At 37.6% G+C, this 16,099-nt stretch overlaps 1 protein-coding gene across 5 annotated transcripts in view; it reads right to left on the minus strand.

Annotated features, from left to right (window-relative positions):
* LOC131438899 (glucosylceramide transporter ABCA12) overlaps nt 1–16,099 on the minus strand; it is a 58,936-nt gene that overhangs the window by 8,549 nt on the left and 34,288 nt on the right. For all 5 annotated transcript variants that reach the window (XM_058609291.1, XM_058609289.1, XM_058609293.1 and 2 more), the window contains exon 2: nt 5,805–6,259. In XM_058609291.1, the coding sequence (XP_058465274.1) occupies nt 5,805–5,885 (81 nt within the window). In that variant the 5' untranslated portion in view covers nt 5,886–6,259. The remainder of the gene's footprint in view (nt 1–5,804; nt 6,260–16,099) is intronic.

Genomic DNA, 16,099 nt, shown 5'->3' on the forward strand with positions numbered 1-16,099 from the left:
CGCGCACAATTTTTCTAAAATGATCTACGCCCACTTTTCTGAACAATTCAAAAGTGAGACTGAGACATTTGAACAAAATGAAATTGACAACCTTCTTAGATCTTTAAGGAGTGTATCGAAAAGTAGTTAGCAACATTGATTATTGAACAAAAAAGCGAAAAAAAAACATATTTTGACATAAATTTTTAATATATTGTAGAAAAATTACATTATTATGCATTTCACTGATTATATTGAAGAAAATCCTAGTTTCTGTGAAACGCTCTCACTTTGGACTTGAAATTCTTCATTAAATTCTGCACAGTTACTTTTGTGACCTTCCTGGTGGCAGCTGTCCAGTTTTTTTTAACTCCTGCATGTTCTGGGACACTGTACCTTCCTTCCGAAAGTGCCGCTTGACAATTGCCCAATACCTTTCAATTGGCCGAAGATTCAGGAAGTTCGGTGGGTTGATGTCCTTTTCTACGAATTGTACATTATTTTTTTGACAACCACTGTAGAACGGAGTTGGCATAATGGGCTGAAGCCAAACCGGCCAGAAGAGAGGAGGAGCCTTATGCTTTCTGTACAGTGGCAGCATTCTCCTCTTCAAACATTCTTCCTCGTACACCTTGGCGTTAATTGTGCCCTTCGTGAAGAACCGCAAACCACAGGTACAGATTGCTTGCCAGACAAACACCTTCTGCCCAAACTTTTCCATCGCCACCTTGGTGTCAGCGTCGTCCAGGTCCTGGTACACCGATTTCGTATAATATTGCGGTCCGGGCAGCGCTCGAGAGTCTTCCTTGGCGTAGGTTTCGTCGTCGATCAGGATGCATCCGTCTTTATTCTGTAGAATCCGGTTATACAGTTTTCGCGCTCTTGTTTTGGCCTGAACTTGCTGTACCAGGGACTTTTTCGGCACCTTCTGTTTCTTGTACGTTTTCAGAGAGTTCCGAACTTTGATCCGTTGAATCATCCCGATGCTGGAACTGCTTGGCCAAATCCCGCGTCGACGCCGATGGGTTTTTTTCTGATGTACTCAACCACTTTTAAGTCCCGGCCGGGCTGGATGGTACCCGTTTTCCTACCGGATCGGGGCAAATCCTTCATGCAAAGGGTCTTACCGAACTTCTCGATAATATTTTTGACACTAGTGTGGTGCACTTTCACCCGTTTTGCAATTTCGTTGTACGTGACACCACTTTCTGAGCACCAAGTGTGCAGAATTTTCTTTCGCATTTCCGGATCAATTCGACTCATCATTGAAACGATAAACCGTACCGAAACCAATCGATTGCGCAGCTGTTATTGACATGTAAACAAACATGTCACTGCAAAACACGCTGCAAAAAATTAAGCCATTTCAGAGTAATAACTGTTTGAATGTTGCTAACTACTTATCGATAAACTTCTTTAATAAAAATCTAAATGACGAGAATCAACAACGATTGAAGAAATCTATAATATCTTGAAATGTTGTAAGCAGAAGAGATAACCTGGTTTGGATGGATTGACGTACGAGTTTTATATTGCAAACTTTGAAACCATAAAGAACGATTTATGCAACCTATTCAACTCATATTTAAATGGGGAATGAGACATCACTCTATTGAATAACCAAATACCAATCTGTTTGCTAAACACTGACTATAAGCTGTTTAGTAAAGTCGTTTTCGCTTGAGAAAACTGAAACTGACCCAGGTAGTTTCATGAAACAAACAAACTCCCCGAAACTGTGTTGATTTCGCACTTAGATATAAAAACCAGGTTCGAAACTGACTCAACAACGTTGAAACTAGGTTCGAAACTAGCTTCAAACAAACGGTTTGTTTGCAGTTAGGGTGGAAACTGGGTCAGGTTTGGTATCAAGCGAAAACGACATAAGATTCTAGCAAATCGAATGCAACTTAGTGCCATTGATCTAATAGGCCAAGGACAAAGTGCCTGTAAGGCAAACCTGCCATGTACAGACAATTTGAATGATGCTCGTCGTTTGTTAACGTTTGTTAACTAACCATCGAGAATAAACAATTCAAAGGAATGTTATTGAGCTTAGATCTCGAAAAAGCCTTCGACAGAGTTAATCATGAATTTTTTTGGAAAGTTCTAGCGAAATTTGGTTTTCCTGAAGAAATTGTTCTGTGCATACAACGACTCTACGAAACAGCAACATCGAAAGTTTTATACAATGGCTTTCTTACAAATGAAGCATGATTTTGTTCGTGCTGTACATTGAACCGTTGATACACAAGATTGATCAGAGTATTTGAACAATTTGAATGATGCTCGTCGTTTGTTAAATAAGGCCATCGAGAATAATCAATTCAAAGGAATGTTATTGAGCTTAGATCTCGGAAAAGCCTTCGACAGAGTTAATCATGAATTTTTTTGGAAAGTTCTAGTGAAATTTGGTTTTCCTGAAGAAATTGTTCTGTGCATACAACGACTCTACGAAACAGCAACATCGAAAGTTTTATACAATGGCTTTCTTACAAATGAAGCATGATTTTGTTCGTGCTGTACATTGAACCGTTGATACACAAGATTGATCAGAGTATTTGAACAATTTGAATGATGCTCGTCGTTTGTTAACTAAGGCCATCGAGAATAAACAATTCAAAGGAATGTTATTGAGCTTAGATCTCGGAAAAGCCTTCGACAGAGTTAATCATGAATTTTTTTGGAAAGTTCTAGCGAAATTTGGTTTTCCTAAAAAAATTGTTCTGTGCATACAACGACTCTACGAAACAGCAACATCGAAAGTTTTATACAATGGCTTTCTTACAAATGAAGCATGATTTTGTTCGTGCTGTACATTGAACCGTTGATACACAAGATTGATCAGAGTATTTGAACAATTTGAATGATGCTCGTCGTTTGTTAACTAAGGCCATCGAGAATAAACAATTCAAAGGAATGTTATTGAGCTTAGATCTCGAAAAAGCCTTCGACAGAGTTAATCATGAATTTTTTTGGAAAGTTCTAGCGAAATTTGGTTTTCCTGAAGAAATTGTTCTGTGCATACAACGACTCTACGAAACAGCAACATCGAAAGTTTTATACAATGGCTATCTTACAAATGAAGCATGATTTTGTTCGTGCTGTACATTGAACCGTTGATACACAAGATTGATCAGAGTATTTGAACAATTTGAATGATGCTCGTCGTTTGTTAACTAAGGCCATCGAGAATAAACAATTCAAAGGAATGTAATTGAGCTTAGATCTCGGAAAAGCCTTCGACAGAGTTAATCATGAATTTTTTTGGAAAGTTCTAGCGAAATTTGGTTTTCCTAAAAAAATTGTTCTGTGCATACAACGACTCTACGAAACAGCAACATCGAAAGTTTTATACAATGGCTTTCTTACAAATGAAGCATGATTTTGTTCGTGCTGTACATTGAACCGTTGATACACAAGATTGATCAGAGTATTTGAACAATTTGAATGATGCTCGTCGTTTGTTAACTAAGGCCATCGAGAATAAACAATTCAAAGGAATGTTATTGAGCTTAGATCTCGAAAAAGCCTTCGACAGAGTTAATCATGAATTTTTTTGGAAAGTTCTAGCGAAATTTGGTTTTCCTGAAGAAATTGTTCTGTGCATACAACGACTCTACGAAACAGCAACATCGAAAGTTTTATACAATGGCTTTCTTACAAATGAAGCATGATTTTGTTCGTGCTGTACATTGAACCGTTGATACACAAGATTGATCAGAGCATACTCGGGGTGCTTACGCATGGTAAGTTCCTTACAGTGATAGCCTTTGCGCATGATTTGAATATATTTATTCGGAATGCTGAAAAATTTAACAAAGTTCTAGATATCATAACAAAATTTTCAAAGTGTGCAAAAATAAAACTCAATTTCCATAAATCAGGACTCTTGCGAATTAATAACTGTATGGGAGGTCCATTTCAAATAGCCGAAACCGAGAATCTAAAAATACTGGGAGTGACATTTAAAAAAACTTGGAAGGATACGATCGACTTCAACTATACAAAAGACTGTCCCAGAAAGTTTGGACGCACTTTTATTTCGCTGTTAATAATTCACAAGTATTAGCTATTCAAATTTTATTCAATATACTGATAATATTAGACTACAACAACAAAATATTATTCTCAACATTTGCTACTTAGCCATTGTAGACTAGCTGACGCACCTTCTTGCGAACGTTCCACGTTAAATTCCGTACAGATTTCTTGGCGACAAGTTTTGACACTTTTTTCCAATCTTTTTTGAACTGTTGAATGGTTTCGGCTGCTGAGACATGTTTCCTAAGATGTGCCTTCGTTAATGCCCAAAATTCCTCAATTGGTCGAAGTTGTGGGCAATTTGGTGGATTCATGTCTTTTGGGACGAAAGTGACATTTTTGGTAGTATATCATTCTACCGTTGATTTCGAGTAGTGGCAAGAAGCAAGATCTGGCCAGAAGACAACATGATCCTTGTGGCTTCGAATCATGGGTAGAAGTCGTTTTTGTAAACATTCCTTGATGTATATTGCGCTGTTCATTGAAGCAGTGGTGATGAAGCGTTTCGAAATCTTACCGCAGCTACAAATTGCTTGTCAGACCATAGCTTCCTTGTCAAATTTTTCGACTTCAATCGATGTCTCGGACTGGTTTAACACTTGCCCTTCTCGCACCGTATAATAATGTAATATTTAATGTATTAAATAAAAATGTTTAAAAAAAAGTCTGAATTGCGGAACAAATTTCGAGCTCGGAGTGGCCGGACCTGAACTTGATTAGTAAATTTTCATAAAATGGTTTATTCCCAAGTTAAAAAAATTTCTTTACCTTGAATAGCCGCATCCTGAACATACAATTTTGAATTGAATTGAATGAATTCAGCAATTGAACCAAGAGCAATGCTACAATCTTGTTTTTTTTTCGCATCATTCCTAATTTGCATCATAAGATTATTCCATTCTCATTTGGAACTGACGCATTGGGATTTGAGATAATGAACATTTGACGTTGCCTATCGTCCCCATTTTTGCTGAAGACGCTGGGATGACGCAAAAACGATGCAATCATTTCTTTTTCTGTTTGACTATTTCTCGATTGTCAACTAATATAGAACCTGAATAGGTGCGGTTTGTGAATCAGTCTATCATTAATAACAAGTTTAAAGCTGCCGACCGTTTGAATCACAAACCCAAAAACATCAACATCAACAGGAAAGATTCATACTACATTCCATTCGGAGACGTAGTAAATTTTTTTCCAAAATCAATCACAGTACTTGAGACTATGGTGCTGTTGATTTCCGTTAGAACTCCAATGCCATTCAACAACCCCTCAGCTTAACTTGCCAAAAAACAAAATGGATGAGGTGCCCGGATTGGAGGTTCAAGCCAGTTGTCGTATGTTCGAGCACCGACCTGGAAAAATTTTTAGTGTCAGTAGGATCGTAGTACTAGCCATGCAATGATTTTGTACGCTATGAATCGGCTGCGAAGTCTGTTGTAACAGAAAAGGTATATTCCACAAAAGGTATGTGTAATGCTAAGACTTTTCTTTGCTTATGAGGTGCCCCCTTTATCTCCACCATATTCACGCTGCTGATATCAATGAGTCGATTGGTCCAGTTTTCCTGTTATCTGTTCACATTAGTTTCAAGAAACGATCGTAGTACAGAGTAATCATTTTTCATTACGCATTCACAGCAATAGTATTATGTTTATATAGAACCGAATGTCTCTAATTGTCAAAATAGTCAATTCTCAGACGATCGGAACGTGTGTCTGCTATATTCCCAAAAGTGGTATGTGAATAAAACAAAAAAAAAACAAAAAAAGTTTACTTACCGGTTGTCGTAACCGTACTAAATAATCCTTTTTGAGCAAGGCCCGGACTTGCAACCAGTCGATATATTTGGATAGCTTCATTTTGTTTGACTATCTCAACTAAAGTGCTAACACTAACCCGCCTTCAGCAGTTGATCGCGGCCGTTGAAATCAAGTACAATCGAGACACAAACAATTACTGATTGCGGTACAGTTCTTGTGTTTGTCCTGTATCACAGTCGAAGGCATCGAACAATGATTATCACACGAAATTCCGGGCGGTACAGTAGTGATCGCACAGCGAAGCATTTGGCATGATTAGAGCGAAGCGGTTTTTTTATTTTGGAATGTTCCGTCGGTTGACACGTAGTCGTCAGCTGGTTTTAGTGGCGTTTGTCCTGTTCTATTAGAGTGACTCAATCATACGCTGAAATTCTCTATGGTTGTGGTATCTCTTCCCGTTGGCTGAAGATGGCCTTGAAAATGCAAGAGGAAGAAAAGAATGAATCAGTAAAAATAAGTATGGATTTGTTGAGGTATTGAATGTTAGCGTAATTATTTGGGTATACAATCAAAGAATGACGATAAATAAATTTGTCGTCTTTCGTCTGCGGTCTGGTTCTGAGGAAAACATAATTCATCGCATCACACGCGTATCTGGTTTGATTTACTTTGGAATAATATTTGACAAAGCATTTAACAGATACTTAAAATACACTACACGACCATATTACTTGAGTAACATATCTGTTTCGTTTGTCGAAATTTGAGAAACTAAAAAATGAAGCTAATTTACTTTAAATTGTTTGGAATCGTTATTCTTAATTTTCAAAGAAACTTCCTTAGTCACTTGAATTATAGTTGATACTTTATTAAATGTATTTCAACATGCTTTTCGAAACTACAACAATCAAAACTTTATCATTTTGATACGTGATAACTCGAAACCGTAATCTAATCTGCATTTTATTCTGTGGATTTTGTTTTTGAGAAGTTACTACAAACCTCCGACTTTATTGCACTTTATTCATAGGACCCACACGTTTATTCCAGAAGCGCTTAAAGAAGCCTACATCTTCTGATCTGACTTCCGCTTAGAACTCAATGTACTCAGTTGAATCGTTGGTCTCTTACACCAACCAATTGATCACCTTTCAATATTGCCAAAAACCGTTCATTACGGAAAGCCTTGCAAGGACAACTTATGTAAATTGTCTTAAGAAATAAACGTATGTATGGTAAAAAAGCCCCAGACAATGCTTAACAACGATACTCTGAACCATCATCTGCATTCGGGGTACGTCTTCTAAAAAATAACCAAGACGGTTTTTTTTTTCATATAAATAAATCATATATGCGGCGCACGACAGAAAGGAAATTAGAATAATTCATATAAGTGTTTCTACGCTAAACAGAGTTTCTGTGCATTGCATCCAGAATAGTTTAGCTGGCAGAATAATTTCTCGGATTGGATTTTCGATTGTGATGTGATTATGACGATTTTCTTGGATTTCACTATTCTGTTTTAAAGTCGAAAGTTTCTGGTATCTGGTAATTGATAGAAGAGAAAGTAAACAAGGAGAAACTGTCCCTTGTTCCTACGGCCTTCTGAAAAATCAGCTGTACTAGAAACATTGTAAACTCTAACAAACCGGTCTCGATGGAACTTTTCAGTAATAAATTGGAACACTAACAGATACAATCACTTTTTGTCTAATGAATCAACTGTGAGAATGTAGGTCGTTTTTTCCCGATCTACTGCAACTCACACGAGAACAAAAAGGGCGCATTATTGCTGAAATTTATGACGTGAGTTAAAAACCGGGAAAACTCCGTTCAATGAAAGTGTTTTACTGCCAATTTGGATAGTCCCGTGTTGTTGAGTCTTGAGGATGATTCACGATCGATCTGGAAAGTTCATTTATGTTAGAAATTTCCCAAGAGTTTTAAAAGTATTTTAATAGAGCTATGCGCCATTATCAAACAGTGCAAGTGAATAATCATGTCGGCAGTATGTCTATTGCGATACAAAACAACATAAAACTAATGGCGTCTTCGTTTGATGCCAAACCTAACCCAGTTTTCACTCTAACTGCTGTCAAACCGTTTGTTTGAAGCCAGTTTCGAACCTAGTTTCAACGTTGGTGAACTGAAAATCGAGTCAGTTTCGAACCTGGTTTTTATATCAGGTTTGCTCAAACCCTCGTTGCTAAGTGCGAAATCAACATTTGTCGTTTTCGCTTGAAAAAACTAAAACTGTCCCAGGGCAGTTTCATCAAACAAACACGGCGGTTTGAGTAAAACTGATTTAAAAACCAGGTTCGAAACTGACTCGATTTTTAGTTTAACAACGTTGAAACTAGGTTCGAAACTGACTTCAACCAAACGATTTGACAGCAGTTAGAGTGGAAACTGGGTTAGGTTTGGCATCAAGCAAAAACGACAATAGTTTCGTGAAAAGTGTTTGTTTGATGAAACTACCCTGGGTCAGTTTTAGTTTTCTCAAGCGAAAACGACATAAGCGATATCACCTAGCTCCTAATATCGTTTTGTTCAATAATGTTCAGACTACACAAACATAAACATGTCGTTGCTTTTTTCCACGGCTAGCTCGATTGCACTCGCCGGGCGAACGATCGATCATGCCGGGAGTAGTGAGGAAATTTTTGAACTTTTTTTCCGTACATCAATGCCAGCGAAGCTAACGATCGACCACTTAGTTATATTGGGCCCAATTTCACAGCAATCGGCTGATCGACGGCACACAACGATACAAATTTGGAAAACAAACCGGCATTCTCTCCGGGGTCAGTGGCGTGGAAAATCTACGCAATAACCGTAAGTTGTAACAATCCGATGCATCTGATGTGATCGGCGGGTGCTTTCGTTTGGCACTTGCGATTATTTCGTATCGTCAATGAGGCGTGACAGTCACGATTGTGAATTGCGAATGCTCACAGTGACGTGTTTAAGGTAGCTGATGCGAATTGATCGAACGACGTTGTTTGATAGCACAACTATTGAACTGTATAAAACTGTTCAACAAATCGATTATCTTGTTCAAAAGATATGATCAATTAAAAGTAAGTAGAATAAGTAATTTTTATAAAGAAAAATTTCTTCATCGTAGTTCAACTACTATCCCTCGTATTCTGGGCAGGTATGTATATCGTCTACTACTTATAGGTTTATTCTGTGTCTGAATTAAAAAACAAATAATCAGTCACTGAATAAATCTAGATTTTCCAGGTGCTTGTGCACAAACATGGTTCTTCTTTTGAGTGCCATATGATGTTATTGCACATGTTAACGAAATTGCCTACTTTGATCAAACTTGCACCAGTTGTTCCCTACCAATGCACAGTGGTCCGGATCCACAATTTAGGGGGACAAAAACATTTGTGGCTTAGCCTTATACTCTAGAGCAGGGGTTCCCAAACTATTTTGGGTCAGGGACCCCTTTACTAAAATTAACTTAGGCCTCAGACCCCCATCAACAAATTCCTTTGAAAATTCAATTTATTCCTTTTTTAATATTGATGTAAAATGCTTACCAATTTCTGCGGATGGTCAAATAAACGCAACTTTTTTAGCGTAAATATTTCAAATAACAACTTATATCAAACAATAGGGGGTCGATTTCTAGACCTCGTCGACCCCCATAGTCAGTTTTTGTTTACGTCGACCCCCGCAAAAAGGATATCGACCCCAAGGGGTCTATATCGACCACTTTGGGAACCCCTGCTCTAGAGCTATAATGTCTTCAGAACAAATGATCAGTGAAAGATAAGCCATATTTTGAAGCATATGGTATCAGGGTGGTTCTTATTATTAGAGTGATCCAAAAATTATTTTCCGTATGTGTTGAGATAGAGGACTGCACCCTTCGGCAAAATTGTAGGAAAACTTATATCAAGCAACTTTGCCAAAAACACTATTGAAGTATCTCTAACAGTTTCAGTGTCACAGCTATTTTAATAGAGCAACTTAGGGTGTTCCTAAAAAAATCAGATTTTTTGCTCTAGCTTTCTTATTTTTCACTTCTCGTTTTTGGTGTCTTTGAATATGTTTTAGAGTTTGTTGAAACCAATTTTTTGATGACTAGCGCATTCAAGTAGCGTTTTCTGAACCGAAGTTATGAGCAAAACTAGTTCAAAAACAGTTCATTTTTAAACTGCTATATCTAACATTGGAGCAAATGAAAAAAAAAATCTGTTTCTTTCATTTGATAGAAAATACTTTCGAGCATGTTTATAATAAAAATGGCGGAGGAGATATTTTTTTAAATTTTTTAAATTGTGTTCAAACATGGGGTTTTTTAATTGAAAAATGCTTTTTCATGTAAGACATTTATTAGTTATACATATTAAAATAAGGTATTGCTGTCTTCTATCGTGTTCAAACTAATTCAGCTGCATAATAGGGAAGATGGACTACACTCACGTTGGTTGTTACTCTATTCGATAATACTATTACAGGATCAGACGTTAAAATAAATCGTTTGAATACATCCTCTAGATTCACTAAACGATTGAATTTCTGCGGATGGAACTGCCTATACTTGCGAATTGATTTATTTCGACTCTCTTGCACTTCCTTACTCTACATACCATGAGGAAGCAAAGCATGTTTTATAACTGCAGTCACCTGAGGGCACCATGCTCGCAAAAAAGGATGTTGTTATTGATTTGTTCTGGAAATGTGAGAGCTGGATATCTTGTTAATATGATGTCTTTGCCAATACGCAACTCTAGCTGCAAACAAATTTGCAAACAATAACTCACTTTTAGCAAAAGTTCCATAGATCGAATCATTGCGTGGAGAGGCGAAATTCCAAATTGATATTTGTCTTGATCCTTCTCATTTGTTTCAGTTCTTGAAAAATTCAGAGCTTTTCCTGAGCGCATGCATATGTACCAAGCTCGGGAGTGTGTGCTTGTTATGTCGTTTAACACTTTCGTATCGTTTAGGCAGAACACTAGCTTCGTTGATACAAATACTTTCCCAAGTACTGTGGGAAAAAGCTCTGCAATTTCTGCATTTACTTTGTCCACTTCCTGCTTCGTTAGTTCCGTGTTTTCCTTTTGAAAGATGATTATTTTGGGCAGCAAAAGGAAACAGATGAAGGATAATTGTTGTTCCAGATTATCCAGCCGTCAATCGCAAGGGAACCAAACAGATAGCAAATAATGTACAGTAAGGAAGTGCAAGAGAAATTAAATCAATTCGCAAGTATAGGCAGTTCCATCCGCAGAAATTCAATCGTTTAGTGAATCTAGAGGATGTACTCAAACGATTTCTTTTAACGTCTGATCCTGTAATAGTATTATCGAATAGAGTAACAACCAACGTGAGTGTACTCCATCGTCCCGATTTGGCAGCTGAATTAGTTTTAACACGCTAGAAGACAGCAATACCTTATTTTAATATGTATAGCTAATAAATGGCTTGCATGAAAGAGCATTTTTCAATGAAAACCCCCATGTTTGAACACAATTAAAAAAATTTATAAAAAATATCTCCTCCGCCATTTTTTTATAAACATGCTCGAAAGTATTTTCTATCAAATGAAAGAAACAGATTTTTTTTCATTTGCTTCAATGTTAGATATAGCAGTTTAAAAATGATCTGTTGTTGAACTAGTTTTGCTCATAACTTCGGTTCAGAAAACGCTACCTGAATTCGCTAGTCATCAAAAAATTGGTTTCAACAAACTCTAAAAGATATTCAAAGACACCAAAATCGAGAAGTGAAAAATAAGAAAGCTAGAGCAAAAAATCTGATTTTTTTAGGAACACCTTAAGTTGCTCTATTAAAATAGCTGTAAAACTAAAACCGTTAGAGATACTACAATAGTGTTTTTGGCAAAGTTGCACAACATCTAAAATTTGCATATCAAATTCATTTGTGGTTAACCCTTTAATAAATATTCTGATAAAAAAGACAACTAGAAACTTCTCCAATTTGTCAGATAACTCCGAATATTATTATTAAGCAAAGCCTTGATATTACATTCCTGTAGAGGAATTTGACCTTCTGTTTCAACAGACTTCGCAGCCGATTCAGAGTGTACAGAACCATTGCATGACTGGTGCTACGATCCTACTGACACTACGAATCCTTCCAGGTCGGGGCTCGAACATACGACAACTGGTTTGTAAGACCAGTGCCCTATGCATTGAACCGCCAACCCGGGTTGATTATTATTATTACACATGTTAATTTATTGCATCCCGATTTTAACTAAATGTTCATTTGCCGGGGTCAACCTCGATATCTGAGGCCATTATCCTTTCGAGACTCAATTATCGTGGTGACTGTCAAACATCTTTGTAACCGGCTTCAGGATACCACGGCGGCTTCTCTAAACAGTCTAAACTATGGTGGGATCCCTAAAACTTGACAACTTTTTTTTTTGTTTCGATTATAGAGGTTTTAACCTTAAGGTCATTCGCCTCTTCGGACCAGAAAAACTTTCTGACCCTATGTGCGGGGTTGGGAATCGAACCCAGGCGAGCTGCATTAAAGGTATCGACTTACCCATCACGCTATACCCGTCCCCAGGACTTTTACTGTTTTTTTGGCAGTCCCTAGGGTGAAACGTGTTCTGCTGGTAGACTTTAAAAAATGTTTTAATCCACCTAGTGGTGTAAGGATGCATTTCTTATGTAAGTCATGGTCTTATATGTATATTATAGCCGAATTCTGTACACTCAAAACCCTATGATTCCGGAAACGAAGTCGGATCCGGTAAAAATGCACCATATGAAATTATGAGGCCTTCTGAAATTACGAACATCGATCCAGTCATCTATGAGAAAACCATTTCTGAGAAGCCATTTCGGAGAAAATGATTTAATTTTAGAATTTTTGACTCCGAATTATGGTACTGATATTCGGGGACTAGTAAAACCGAAGTCGAAATGTTTTGAACCTAATTTTTAAGATTTCCGATTTTAACATCGAAGCTTCAAATGACGTTTGAATTTTTCAATACTCCTAAGATGGTTTAACTATTCGAGAGCAGTTCATAGTTTACATCCCGGGTTGGCGGTTCAATGCATAAGGCACTGGTCTTACAAACCAGTTGTCGTATGTTCGAGCGCGACCTGGAAGGATTCGTAGTGTCAGTAGAATCGTAGCACCAGCCATGCAATGGTTCTTTACAGTCTGAATCGGCTGCGAAGTCTGTTGAAACAGAAGGTCTAATTCTACTACAGGAATGTAATACCAAGGTTTTGCTTTTCATAGTTTACGAAAGCGTTCTGTTCCTACCTTCTGATTATTTATAAATATGGAAGCTTCAACGCATACTTTAGTACTCCATGATTTTCTCAATTCTTTAAGCAAAATGTCAAATGAAAACAGGAATAGTATTTTATAAAATTGATGAACGAATCATACCTATCAACTCTCACCGAACGAATGACATTAAAAGTGCTAAGATAAACAGTGAACATGAAGACATCGTTCAAGAATAAGAAACAACTCAAGTGTTTGCAAACAATTGCTGAATAAAACTTCAAAGTATATTGAAAGTTGCTGAATAATTTCAACATTACATCGATTTATCAACTGTAAACTGCCTGCTCATATTTTGAAAAAAAAAACGCTTGCACACCTATTCGGCACCAGGTTTAAAGTACCGACTCAAGATTCCGCTGCCGTCATCGGAAGAAGTGTTTTCCACCATCAATCAGTACATTCAACTAATTGAAGCTTATTACTGAAGACCAAATTACCCCGACTCATCCTTTCTCGAGAAAAAAAATCGCTATTCTGCTGCTCCGTCAAACACCAAACTGACAGAATCAGTACAAAGGTTTGCAGTGCATTGACGCAAACGATCTTTAAACTGAGAAAAAAACCGGTTCATTTGGGTGATGCCTCTTCTATGTCTGTAGAGCTGTTTATAGCTTTCGATTTCGGGAATTTTAATATCGGTGGCAGAGGAGCTACAGCTTCACCAAACCAAAAATGTTGAATCACTGTGACTTAGTTTTTTCGATGGACAAAGAACTGCTCGTGTGTTTGATTATGTTTGTTTGTTTGTTCACTAAATGCAGATGCAAAATATTAGAATTTATAATGGTCGATGCCGTAGAATAAATTTACTATTGGAAATTGGTACTATAAAAGCTCCATAATTCTTTCAATTGGCGATAAAATTTCACAACAGTGTTTTTTTTGTATCATATTTTTGGTTTGATAAAAGTAGATTTTTGTCCAAGACCTTCTGCACGTCCAAGTGCATTAGATTTATCTCTTTTTCGACTAGATTGCACCTGGAAAGTATTTCCTGATTTACACGGTAGCGATCATTTACCAATCATCATCTCAATTAGCAGCAACAAAAGCATTGCTAATTCAGTTAATATTCCATATGGTTTGACAAAAAATATTGACTGGATTAAATTCCAAAGTAATATGTCAATTATCTTAAATTCAATGGAAGAGCTTCCCCCACTTGAAGAATATGACTTCCTCGTTTGTTCGATTCTGGAGGCCGCTGAACAAGCACAAACCAAACGATTTCTTGGTCCATCGTCTAACAGAAGACCTCCAAACCCTTGGTGGGACAAAGAGTGCTCAGATGCTAAACACGCGAAACAAAATGCTTTCAAGACGTTTTTAAAACGAGGAGGAGGAACTCCTCAGAATTTTGAAAAATTCTTGGTTTTAGAAACCAAGTACAAGAGCATACTTCGGGCCAAGAAATGTAGCTATTGGAGACATTTTGTCGAAGGTTTGTCAAGAGAAACCTCAATGAGCACTCTTTGGAATACGGCCAGACGAATGAGGAATCGTAACGAAGGAAATGAGAGTGATGAATACTCGAACCGATTAATATTTGATTTTGCGAGGAAAGTTTGTCCAGATTCTGTTCCTACGCATAGAATTATTAGGGAGTCTTCTCCAAACAATGGTACCATTGATAGCCCTTTTTCAATGATGGAATTTTCCATAGCACTCATGTCTTGTAACAATAACGCTCCTGGGTTGGAAAGAATTAAATTCAACTTGGTGAAGAATCTGCTCGACCTCGCAAAAAGACGTTTGTTGGAATTGTTCAACAAGTTTCTTGAGCAAATATTGTTCCACCTGACTGGAGGCAAGTGAAAGTTATCGCCATTCAAAAGCCGGGGAAACCAGCTTCCACTCACAACTCATATAGACCCATTGCAATGTTGTCCTGCATCAGAAAACTGTTCGAAAAAATAATTCTTCGACGTCTCGACACTTGGGTCGAGACGAAGGGTTTGTTGTCAGATACTCAATTTGGCTTCCGAAGAAATAAAGGGACTAATGATTGCCTTGCATTACTTTCGTCTGACTTCCAAATTGCCTTCGCTCAAAAACAACAAATGCCTCTGTATTTTTAGACATTAAAGGAGCATTTGATTCAGTTTCCATTGATGTTCGTTCAGACAAGCTCCACCAACATGGACTTCCAGCGGCTATAAATAATTATTTGCACAACCTTTTGTCAGAGAAGTGCATGTATTTTTCACATGGCGATTTGGCAACAATCAGAATTAGCTACATGGGTCTCCCGCAAGGCTCATGCCTCAGTCCGCTCCTGTATAATTTCTATGTAAACGACATTGACAACTGTCTCGTAACTCCATGTAAACTAAGACAATTGGCAGATGATGGCGTGGTTGCAGTTACTGGACCCAAAGCTATTGATCTGCAAACATCATTGCAAGACACCTTAGATAAATTGTCCGTTTGGGCTGTTCATCTGGGTATCGAATTCTCTGCGGAGAAAACAGAGCTGGTCATCTTTTCAAGAAAGCATGATCCCGCGCAACTTTAGCTTCATATGATGGGAACAATGATCCAACAGGTTTTGACTTTCAAATACCTCGGGGTGGGGTTTGATTCCAAATGCACGTGGGGAGGACACATTAGGTATCTGATAACAAAATGCCAACAAAGAGTAAATTTTCTTCGAACAATAACAGGATCTTGGTGGGGTGCTCATCCGGAAGATCTAATAAAACTGTATCAGACAACGATACTTTCAGTGATGGAATATGGATGCGTTTGCTTTCGTTCCGCTACAAACTCTCATATTATCAAACTGGAGCGAATCCAGTATCGTTGTTTGCGAATTGCTTTAGGCTGCATGCACTCGACACATACAATGAGTCTTGAAGTTCTTGAGGGAGTTCTTCCATTGAAGGATCGTTTTTGGGAGCTTTCGTCGCGACTGCTAATAAGATGTGAGGTACTGAATCACCTAGTTATTAATAACTTCGAAAGGCTAGTTGAGCTTCAATCTCAAACAAGATTCATGACAGTATATTTTA

Source organism: Malaya genurostris, chromosome 3 (assembly GCF_030247185.1).
Source record: "Malaya genurostris strain Urasoe2022 chromosome 3, Malgen_1.1, whole genome shotgun sequence".
Taxonomy (NCBI): Eukaryota; Metazoa; Arthropoda; class Insecta; order Diptera; family Culicidae; genus Malaya; species Malaya genurostris.